This window comes from Corvus brachyrhynchos, unplaced genomic scaffold (genome assembly GCF_000691975.1).
Source record: "Corvus brachyrhynchos isolate BGI_N302 unplaced genomic scaffold, ASM69197v1 scaffold5, whole genome shotgun sequence".
Classification (NCBI taxonomy): domain Eukaryota; kingdom Metazoa; phylum Chordata; class Aves; order Passeriformes; family Corvidae; genus Corvus; species Corvus brachyrhynchos.
Genome location: NW_008238321.1, coordinates 9,976,595 through 9,988,801, shown reverse-complemented (window position 1 = coordinate 9,988,801; position 12,207 = coordinate 9,976,595). Strand labels below are relative to the sequence as shown.

Here is a 12,207-nt window from a genome sequence, read left to right as displayed (position 1 = left end):
ATTTTCAGTAGTGCTCAAAGTCTTGATGATATGCAGATTTTAACTGGAACATGACATCTACTCACACAGACTTCCATTAGCAATAAACCCACAATGGCCACTTATAACGTAGAAGAATTTTATTCATACCATAATCCTGTCCCATCATCCACTGCAAATATTACAATTATCTTCAAAATGTCACTGAATATCATTTTGTTCCACTTAAAGCACAGGAATCCTGGTGTTAGACAGTTACATTTCTCTTGAGACTGCTTATAACAGAACCATAATTCAAACGTATTTTCCATGAGCTGTAAAGGTTTAAAGCAAAGAATCTGCAGTGTGTCTGTGTGCTCGAGTAACTTCTAAACAGTGAGGCTAATACTTGGTGTTTGACAAGAGATGTGTCCTGCATAATATGCGAAACACTCACAATTTTTTTACCAACACAACAGAAATGCAACAGGTAAAAGAACATACTTGAGTGACTGGTAACCTTTAAAAAATACTTCTTTTAAAAATTGCACAAGAGAATACAAAAACAGTGCAGCAAATAACCAAGTGCATATACATTGACCTATCTATATAGAATGGGGGTCTGCCTATATAAATGTACGTGATAAAAATTGCAAGGTTGGAAACTGTGAATGGTCATATTTAATAACACATGCAAGAAGCATAACATAATCATCATAAATAGCAGCAACAAATATACACTAATGGGACCACTGAAATTATGCTGAAATAAATTAAGCACCTTTAAGTGATGAGAAGAGCATGAAGCTGAGAAGCTTTTTAGCTCTGTGAGAACCACTGTGGGCAGCTACTGGAATATTGGGCCCTTGGTGGGAGTCAACAGGAAAGTGTCCAATTAGTATCTGTTAATTCCAAAGAAGAAAGCATATTGTGTGTCAGTAGGACTCATTTTAGCCATTTAGCCAAGTTCACCTACACCTCTAGTTTCAAAAAGGAGATTGCTGTCATATTTCACTGCATAACCTTTGGCATGTAAAAGGTACAGAAAGTTTGTATTTACTCAGAAGAATGTCATTGTAAAGAAGAAATGGAGTTTTGGCCCAACTGAAGAGCAGGCAGTGCTGTTGAGGGTGGCTGAGATGCAGAGCTTTGCTGGTGCTGGCTAACCTATGACACAAGTTTACCTGCAAAGGTAAAGCTCTGTAAAGCATAATCCAAATGATCCCATCCTTGAGGACTGTGAAGATCCTCAGCCTTGAGGGATCTGCAAAAAGCTCCATTCAGGAGGAGCCCCATGTATAGGCAGGGCAGCAACGACTGCCAGCAAGGCTGTGAAGCACCTGGAGGGACCTGGGCTCCAGGATCCTGGTGCTCTGTTGCACAATACCTGTCTTTTGGAGGAGAAGCAGCATTTTGAAGCACTTATTTGGCGTTCAGAAAATTTTTAAAAATTCTAAAATTTAGTCATATAGTAGAAGAAAGACATTTGAATTTAATTAAGTGGACCTTATTAAAAACAAGCTGCTGTATTTGTCCCTGAAGTGCACCTGGCACCATCTCTTCAGCATTTCATATAATGTTCAGAGAAGTGGCTGAGGACACTCTGCTGAGTTTTGAAGCCAACTTAATTCAGCAGAGAAGCTCCCACTGGACTTCTAAGGACTCTAATGTAAACCCTCATTTGAAAAAAGCTGAGGACAAATAACTTAGGTCCTTAAAGGCTCCATTTGAATTCTTACAAAACACTGTCCCTTGACCTCTTCACCCAGAAGACTGGAGCAGGCTGTTTGCCTGAGCATATCCTACAAAGCAGACTGAAAAGGGTGATACGGAAGAATATGGCCCCTATATCTAAGCCACAAACAAAATCACTCAAAAGCTTTGCTTTTCCCTGGCTTGCTGGAATGATCAAAACCTTCCTCCAACCTTCCCTCTTAAACTGCATCTCATGAATGAGACTGCCACTCATCCCATGGGATTTCAGAACCCTCTCCAGTCTATAACCAGTGAAAAGTCTTTCAGAAGTGACAGGCAGAGAGAGATCACAGAATCACAGACTGGTTTGGGTTGGGAGGGACCTGAAAGGACATCGAGTCCCAACCCCCTGCCATGGGCAGGGACACCTTTCACATCACTTGATCAAAGAACAAAAGGTGAATAAGACCAGCTTTAAAGATAATAAAGGAAACAGAAATTCGTATGCATTTTAAATAGTTGAACCCACAGTTTTAAGCAATATGAACCAACAACAGGTAAAAACCTTGTCTGCAAGCCAAGAGCCCAAAAGAGCCCCAATCTGCCCCAAAGCTAGTCTTATCCAAACAGTTATCCTTCCACTTCCATCATACATGAGATTTGTGCTGACGTCCACTACGAGACATAAACAGAAAAAAATACACATAAAATGCACACTTCTTATTTTTTTTTCTTCATAAAGCTATGGAGCTGCACAGAGCAAATTTTAAGTGCACAAGGTCACACAAAGGCAGCTTTCCAGAGGAATCATTTAGACAGTGAGCGAAATGAAGCTGTTGTATCTCTGAATGTTTCTCTTGAGGATTTCGGAGCAGGGCCCGAGCACTCGTTCGAAGCGGGGCCGGTCCAGCTTCACACACTTGAGGGGTCCACGTGCCACCACCGTGGCCGCCCGGGGCCGGTTGAGCAGCAAGGCTATCTCACCTGGAAACAGGGACAACACGCTGTCACACGCCCTGCTCTCTTTCAGAGGGTGCATATTGCACCATCCAGTCGCTCTGCTTGTAGAACATCTCCCTTTATATATCTCTTGATAGACACTTTACATAATTCTGTTGACAGTACAAATGCATTGCACATGCATAATGCATGCGTGTAAAATGCCTTTGAAAACAAATGCTTTCAGACTGTTTTGCTGATTCTGGATCTGTCTCCCATCAGCTACACGGGTGCAAACCAAGGAATGGATTCAGCTTCCCTGAAATCTGTGAGCATCGCTGAGAGCAGCGGCTGACCTACGCATAACCCCTTGCATGTAAGAGTGGAACACTAATTAAGACAATAAGTACTTGACCCAGACGTGCCTGTCTTTCTGAACCATGCTTAGCTGAATTTTCTTACCAAAATAATCTGATGGACCAAGTCTTCCAACTTCAACGTACTCCTCGTTGTCGGACCTGCGCTGCAGGACAGAGGCTGTGCCCTGGGAAGAGAGGGGCAGGCAGTCAGCTGGCTTTGCTCAAACCTGTTCTGATTTAAAAAGTACCCAGTCCTCAGTATTTCCTTTTGCACATCACACTCCTTTCTGGTGTATGAATGAAAGGAATTAAAGGATTAAAAAAAAAAGTCCATCAAAAAATTTCTCTGTTATGAATTGCAGACATATTCAGCTCATAAAGAGGAGAGGAACAGGACAGAACGCAGGAACTCCTCTTTAACTAATGCACATCATGCTTTAATGTAAATGTATGCTTTAATATAATTTTAAAGTATGTTCTGGGTGGATGCAGAACCTTACAAGAGACACAGAAAAGATATACATTAAAAGGAATAAAAAGGCAATTTTCCCAGTCACAACACTGGAACATGATTTTTTAAGCTGTAACTAGAGCTTATTCCTTGGTAAAAGAAGTTTTTAGTGCTTGTTGTAACAAAGGGTGATTTTTTTTTTTTTAGTGGCTTTGTCCGCTCGTGGCCTGTAGTGATCTGGACACCTGCGAGTCAGTCTCTGGAGAGATGGAATGTGCCTTGTCTCCACTACCCTTAATAACTGCTGTACCTGACACGTGCTAATACATGTCAAAACTCAGTTAACAATCTATTTAAACCTTCAAAGAGGTTTTACATGCAGAAATATTCTGACCTGGAGGAAATTTTAAATTATTGTGGCATAAAGCTTCTGCAGAGGAACAGAGTAGATATCTGCTTTTCTGGAAAAAAATTACAGTAACATATGAGAATATCTTCTGAGTCTAAACCAAAAGCATAGGGAAAGGCCAAATGTTAACCTATTTTGATTTTAACTGAAAAAATAAACCTCCCTCCAGTGCAGAGTATTCAGTGAACATTCACTGGCTGCAAATATCCTGCAGCCTCCTTCCACCAAAACAAACTTGTTCACCTCCAGGAGGTAAATCTTATTTCTTCTGTCAAGTTGCCAAAAAAAAATCCTTATCCTTGATATAACTAAATTGTTCCACCAAAGCTGTGGTTTTCCAAGATCTTCCAGTAAATCTGCAAGGGCATGAAAGTGCAGAGATAGTGTGATGAGCGTTGTTATTCACACTTGCTGCAGCTTTCAGAACAGACCCACATTCACAAGCAGCATTCTCAGAAATACCCCACACAGGGAATAATGCCTGCATTGAGCTCTCTCTTGCCAAACTTTGGATCAGGTGCAGCTCACTAAATTGGTGCTGTACTCATTACCTGTGCAGTGTAGATGGATTCAGCTTCAGAGTCACTTCCAGCCCCTGTCCTCCTCTCTATCTCCATCTGGAGCCTGGCAAAAACCTCACCCCTTGACCCAAATAGCTGTCTGCAATCCATGTCTCTCCAGTTCCTTTCCTAAAGCCAATTTTTTAAAAAAATCTTTTATTACAGATGTTTTATTACATAAAACAAAAAAAAGTCCCTGAAGTAATCATAGTGACCACCCAGGTCAAATGAAGAAAGGACTCAATTCCCCACTGCTCACCTTCAGCACGTTGCTATAAAGGTAATCACAATGTCAAGCAATATTGCTTTCATCTCCCCGAGTGTCAGCTTTTATTGTGGTTAATATTTTTCTGACAGGGTCCATGTGATACAGGACTCCAATAAGTCAGCCTTCTGAAGCAATTTCTTCCACTGTTCCACTACAGTCAGCCTTTTTAATCCAAGAAACACCATATCTGCTGGAGAAGGACAGATGTGTCTGGCCTCCACAATAAACACTTGGCTTGGCAGGATAAAGCAATGCATATTCCAGATCCATATTTTTTCCACTCTTGTTTTAACAGTCACATAGGCTTTTCCCGTTGCCCAGTGAGAGCAGGTCTATCACAGAGCAAAACAAGTTTCCTGAAGCCCTGACAGCGAGCACCCAGATGTCAGCTCTGATTACAGTGCTTGGCCCCTCGTTGCACCAGCCACCAGCTCCACAATACATCCTGGAACATTGTCAGAGTGACCTTCACGGGAAGGCTGTCCACCCCGTGAAACAAAGATGTTTTTATAATTGCCTGTCTGTATCACCTTCACTTTGTGTGTCTTATCTCTGGAATCAGCACTATTCTGACTGTGGTAGAGAAGGAGTCCAACTGTAAGCAAACAGTGTAAATGGGGCAAAAATAATACAGAAATAAAATAATAAAGAATAAAATAAAATATTACAGAACAAAATAATACAGTATAAAATACTACAGAAGCAGGCCTTCATTAGCCATATATCTGATAAAGTTGTCATGAATTCAATTTTGACCTCTACCCTTGCCCTCATCCCAAGTTTTGTGGCTGTTTTAAATTTTATTTTACTTGTCACATCCTTCCGATAGAGTTTGTGAGCTTTCTGTTCTTCTTGTGCTTTAGGAAACCTCACCTCCCACAAAGGATAGGACTGAATAAATCCTCTGGGCCCTGTCCCAGGAGGTAAGGGCATTATCTAGCAAGGATTCAGGGACACATCACTCTCACTCCCAAATGCATTTTGTCTCTGTGTGAAAGACTTCTCCTTAAATGACACACAAAACTTGGCAAGATGAATCTCTGAAACAAGCTGCATGATCCTAGATTTGCAGGATCAGGCTGCTTAGTGCTGCTCAACTTAAAATACTGCCGTGTACACTGATACCCATTTCAGCCTCCTACACCACCAAGCAAACCCTACAGAGCACGAGCTCGAAGACTGTTGAGAAGGTTGACACCATTTAATAAATCAACCCTTTGTGATGATATTAAACTGAAGGCAGACAGGCATGTCTTTCTGCTAGCAGACACTTGGGAGTGAAATTATGGTCTTTGGGGGATCCAGGAATATTCTCTTTCAGTCACTGGGGAGTGCCTGTATTCCCAGAAACTGATAGCATTAACCTTCTCTGCTTTCCTCCAAGTAAATACGAGCATCCTATTGCAAAAACAACAAGAGTAGGAGTTCTCAAAGCACTGTGCCATCAGCACCTCTCTGCCATCCTCACCCCACGCACCTGCCTGCTCCCTTTGGCACTGCTCTGGAGCAGTGCTGGGAGTGTTTATTCAACTCCTTCAAAATGCTTCAGCAGTTTGTTTTGCAAAAATTTATGCCTTAGATATGGCATGATGATTTAAGATATAAAAAATAAATTAGGGTTTATAATCCATGAGCTCCCATCCTCTCCAAAGTAATGAGATTTTGATAGATGTTTCACTTGTAAACTCTCAGACCCTACAGAAAGATGAGGGAGACATTCTACAGCGTGAAGACAATGGCCCATCTGGATCAACACTGGGATTCCCAGGCCTTATCCCACAGAGTCTTAAGGGCACTCATTGCTTCAGGAGCCCTGTTTTTATATTTAGGTATGAATCCTATAGCCAGCAGTTGGCCTAAGGAGCCTGGCTACAAAAGGCAAGTATGATTCATGGTGCTAAAAACTGAAATCATCCCAGGCAGCACAAGGCAAAATGTGGTAGCCTCTGTTACCCCTTGGTGGGACAGGCAGTGCAGGGTGGGCTTCACCAGGGGCAGGGGGTGTGATGGGAAACCCTGCACTGTTTTAGAAACTTTATGGTTTAAAAGTCAGTCGTACTGATTGTTTGGTCTTGCTGGTCTAACCACTCATTTTAAAGATATAGCCATCAATAAAACATATAGTGAGGCTCCATTTGGGATAAAGGATAATTATTAAAAAGGAGAAGTTATTAAAATTATAAGAAAATAATTCCAGTTTTCATAATCAGGAAGTTACTACTTTATATTTCCAGTTTAATTTCATACTTTTTTTACTTACTGCTTTTTCTAAAAAAGCACAGGTGACTTTTTTTCCCCATGGCCTTGAAATGTGACATTTTTATCCTAGTTTTGAGCTTAGAAAGTTTTTGTAGCCTATTTTATTTTCCTCTTCACCACCCAGCACAAAGGGCAGTGCAGTGTATGGAATGAGAGATGGAAAGGTCAGGCTGATCCATCTGCAGTTGCCATTAACTCCATCAATGGCAGCTCTGAACATACCTTTGCTCTTTCTCACTTTGTTAATCCGCACACTCCATAATTCACACGTTCAAAAGATAAGTTTCCCCTCACTCCACAGCCACACAAACCCTCATTAATGTGTTGCTATTAAATCTTTGCACAGTTACTACAAAAGGCGGAGGAAGGGGCTGTGCACTGGCACAAAATGCTGCTGCTCCCACGGCGAAGCAGAGGGACTGGATGGAGCTGCAGCAGATCTGAAATGAATTCAAAGATCTGTCACACAGTGTGATTCTGGGAGGATTTCATTTAATTGCAGGCAAGATGAGGTTTGTGGAAGTAATATATTTTATTAGATCAACAAGCAGAGCTAGAAAAAGAGAGGAGAGCTCTTGGGCACATGTCTGTCTTCCAGGTATATCTAATAAAATCCACCATTCACCTATCTACAAACACTGTCTGGGCCATGTTCTTACACTGTAACAGCTACAACCATATTAAGTTGCACCTTATTTAATCATATCTGCTTCCTAGAGCACCTCCAAATCATTAACTTAATTTAAAGAGAGCCAAAAGCTCAAAATGCTACAAAATTCCTGGAAATTCCCGGGAGCTGGAATTAGCTGATATTTAAGGTCCCTTCCAAGCCATACCATTCTGTGATTCTATGAAATACTGATTTTCTTGTGAATCTGGGAGATCTTTCAGCCAATGCTTCACCCTCCACTTTAAAAAAGGGTCATACAAATCAGCTCAGTTGTCTGATGTGAAACCTCAAACAACTTTGGTCCCGTTTGGAAAACTCTCCTCTCATGGCTATCCCTCCTGATGCGCCAGTTGTGATGGTGGGACCTGGCTGCCAGAGCAGCTCCAGGTTTGCACTGCCTGGAAGAGTGGTGGCTGTTTTCTTTGCTTATCTCCAGCAAGTCAGTTCTTTTCTGCATCCATTAGGATCCACTACAAATACAGCACAAGGCAGTGCCCAAGGTAATGAGCTGCTGAGAGCTTTTGAGAACAAATATGCAACATTTTACACATGCAGCTTTTTTAATTTGGCTGTGACTCAGTACATTTGGAGTTGCACTGATTTCAGGGGACCTTCAGGAAGCCAGCACCTTGGGAATGGGGTTAGGATTAATAATGCAAGGTCAGAGAAGCTCTAAAGGCAATGTTAGAGTAACGAGCTGTGCACCCTGATACCCATCCAGCCTCAAGAGAGCTGTGCTGCCAAAGGCACCTTTACACTGGCAGTGATCATCACTACATTGTCAATATAACATTAATCTTATTGGCCATCATTCTCAACAGCACATCACATTTTAGCAAAGATGGAAAGCACCTGTCACTGCCCAGCTGGCAGAGGTCCTGGACATCGTCTCTACAGCCGTGACTGATATCAAACAACCTGCAGTTTGCTGTGTGTTTTATATCACACCTGCATCAGACTGCCCTACATATGCCTGAACTCCCAGCTCTTTGCTATTCAGACATGTTTATATTAGTTTAGGACTACTGGTTTAGGAATAACACCCAGACCCAGGAGAGAGGAACAAAGCTGTCTAGAGCAGTCACCAAAATAGCCACAAACATTAGGGTACTTTTAAAAATGACAATCAATCATAAGCCAAGTGTAGCTTAAAACAGCAGAAAGAACTAAGCCACAGGGCATTTCCTAGGGATATACAGGAGGCCAGGGTTAAGGCCCAGACATGACTACACCCAGCCCATCATTAATCACCAGGAAATGCCTTTGTCTTGATCGTTCAGTATTTAAAATCATAGATGTCTGACACGGGAAGACCTTTTCAGTCATTTTGTTCATCCTCCTATTACAGTACCTTGGACAATCTTTCCATTCAATGTTTCTTTGATACAGCCTGCATTAAACCTGTTCTGTACCTATGTATTCTTCTTGAAGTGAAATAAATGTTGTTATTAAGTGGAAGAAGTCAAGATTCAGACAGACAGAGACCAGTAAATACAGTGAAAAGCCAAAAGAAATTGCACCAAGTGCAATTTGCTTTGTGCATGGAGACCCCTGCAATACTCAGGTGAAATAAAGTGGGTTTTGCACAAAGAAGAAAAAATTGGGGGTTTTTTTTGTTGTTGTTGTTAAGCCTTTCCTGTTGAAAGACTTTACAGGAGCAAAACTTTAAGTTTGATAATATATTGACTTCAACTTGTTGCCCTTGAGCCACAGCAGCAGAGCTAACATCTGGCTAGACCACACAGGTGTCCAGTAGGAGCATATCCACACGTTGGGGGCCTCACAACTTCATCACCACCATCATCATCCCCCATCATCAGACAGAGGGACAGCACAGCCCCAGCACCATGGTAGTCCCACACTTCTTCAAACCACCAGTTGCCAACTGGGAGTGGGAATCCTGGGAGCAAGGGGATGGTGACAGAGGAATAAGGATGCCAGCTCTGAGCCATGGGAGGAACCCCTTGCCTGGGGTGTGATCCTCCTTGGCTGGTTGTCCTGGCTCCATGCCCAGAAAGCTGGGAAGCAGTTGCACCACAGCCTTTGGGGTTCCTCTGCATTTTTATCTTTACCCCATTCTGGGATTTTGGTCGCCCCTTCCATTACACATTCAGTCACCTGTTGCAGGGGTGACAAGAAGCAGAGCTACTCAGTAAAGGTGGGCTCAGATGTTGGTTTTAATGAATCATCTCAGGGATACTTGGCCTTGACTAATCAGTAGCTTCTGTGGGAAAACAACTGAATTAATATTCATCCTGGTGCCAGATTTTAAAGACCGTCTGTGCCAAGCGCTGTGGATTATTGGCAACAAGGCCCTGTTTTTCTCCCTCAGACATGTCAGCGTACAAAGCAATAAAAGTCACAAAGGAAAAAAAATGTTGCATTTTAGAGATTCTTTCTTTCTACAAAGCTAGCCATTATCTTGACTCTCTCTGAAGCCAGGAAACGTCCACTGAGTCAACATAAAAGTGACTTTATAATGGGTTATTCATCAACTGTTCATATTTGTGTCTGACCTGACAGGGCTCATCTCCTGGAAGCAGAGAGCTACCACCTACAGCCAGGGCAGGGGTGAATGTATGGCAGAGAAAACACGAAAACAGTGCTGAACCTCCCTCACCCTGCCCACAAAATCCTTTCTGGTGAAAATCGTTTTTAGCTGTTAATGCTGTTTTATGGCCCAATTACTCCTACCACCATCTGCTTCTTTGTGAAAACATTCTGTAGATGCTGAAGTAACCAGACCAAGCAAAAGGCTGAGACAGACATTGTCATTAAAGTCTCATAACTAATGCTGTGACCAGGGCTGGGAGAGCAGCTGTGGCCAGCGAGGGCAGCAGCTTCTGAGCAAGAAATAAAACTTGGAGTAAACTGGAGGAAGGAGAGCAGAGAGTTTATCACAGAGATCAGGGAAATCCCCCATGGAAAGCTCTCTTTGAGTCCTTTCAGTTGGTGGATCTTATGTGCTCAAAGGACCAAATTCTGAAATTCAGAAGGGAAAAACCTCACAAACTCAAAGTTGCCTCATTCTGGAGCACACTGAGAAGGGGTCTTGCATGCTCCAGAAAATCCACACTGCACAGCTAATGAAGGAGCCCTAAGGGCAGCAAAGCTGCAGTCAACTCAATGATATCTTTGCAGAGGAGGGACAAAAGCTATTCCACTAAGGGACAGCTTTAACATGATCCAGAGAAAGGGATGAACTCCAGCAGGGATTGGGAAATTCTCAATTTCCCTTCCTCTAGGTTGAGCACCACCACATTTCAGGTCTTGTTTACACTGCAGTGTTTTTGCTTGAAGACAGAGAAGCTCTCCTCAAGACAGAGCTCCCAGCTCCTGACAGAGCAGATGCCTTTAATTTCAGTTCAGATTTAATGTGCCTGGGGCCATAAAGCTCTTGTTCACATTGACTCAGTGCTTTGAATAAGGGCTTGTGAGCTCAGGCTCCAGTGCCAGAGGAGCTTATGGAGATCCTGAAAACCTTGAGGGGTAAACAGCCTGTGCTGCTCTCCTTACTCCCATGGAGAGGCTTTTCATTACCTGTGAACCTCCAATGCTTTTGCAGACTGCCCTGGTAGGAAGACACTACTGGGAAGGACTAAAGAGCACCAACCATACCCTAAAGCTGGTATTAGCTCAGGAAAAAGCCACAGGATGCTTTCAACATGGAGAAAATCTTGCACACTGATTTTTATGCAAATTCAAATGGGGCATGCATATATTAAGAAGGAAACTTCCGGTTACTAACTTTGGGGTTTACTTCTCCACACACCAAATGAGTTCCCTGATTTCCACATATCCCATAGCGGTACAGGCCCAGGGTGTGTCTGTCATTCCAGCACAAACTCAAATTTTATGGGTTTACAAATCAGATGTTTTAATTTACAGCTGAATGAGACTGGAGACTCCTACACAAGTTGTCATGTCAAAAGTGAACCGGGGATACATTGCTTTTATGCTGGGTATAGCATGTGTGAAAGAGGCTGGGAAAAACTACTTCCAAGCCTTTGGGAGCAGTGTGGCTACACTGCATCCTCCTGGGAGCTGTGCTTCAAGACCTAAGTTTATCAATATCCCAAAGACACAGAGGATCCCAGGAGGTCCTGTGTGTACCTCATGGTGCTGACATAAGCAATGTCCTCATTCCCAGTGTCCTGGAAGACCACCAGCACATCACTCCTCAGCTGCCATTTCAGCCCTCAGGGACTGCTGATAGCATCGCTTTCATGTTAGAGCTAAGGATCAGCAGTTCTAGGGCTGCTTTCCAAAAGAAGACAAACCCTTTGAACTATGTAGCCAAAGACACTGCAAATATTCCTTTCGCCAGTAAATAATCTTGGATTTTTATTATTTGCCAACCTGTGATTTATGAAAGAGACCTTTCTACAAAAACAAGGGAAGAAATCAACAAATTTCTGCCAGCAATACAAAGTGCAAGTGACTTCCATGTAACCTGCAGTAGAAAATAACACCCATCATTTCTGGGTGGTGACATTTAACCTAAAGGAATAAAGGTGGTCCATTAATGGTGGGATGCTGGCCATAGGCTCCCACTGTTTCTCTGCCTTAGACCTTCCATAAGCAAAATCACCAAGGTTCAGACCTTCAAAGTGTCTAATTCCCATCAATTGTTTTCAGC

General features: G+C 42.6%; 1 protein-coding gene across 1 annotated transcript in view; it reads right to left on the bottom strand.

Annotated features, from left to right (window-relative positions):
- Window positions 1-104: 104 nt before the first annotated feature.
- PRKAR1B (protein kinase cAMP-dependent type I regulatory subunit beta) overlaps window positions 105-12,207 on the bottom strand; it is a 92,600-nt gene continuing 80,497 nt past the window's right edge. The window contains exons 9-10 of the mRNA XM_008633489.2: window positions 3,055-3,136; window positions 105-2,637 (exon numbers count right to left, since the gene is read on the bottom strand). Coding sequence (XP_008631711.1) covers window positions 2,465-2,637; window positions 3,055-3,136 — 255 coding nt within the window. The 3' untranslated portion in view covers window positions 105-2,464. The remainder of the gene's footprint in view (window positions 2,638-3,054; window positions 3,137-12,207) is intronic.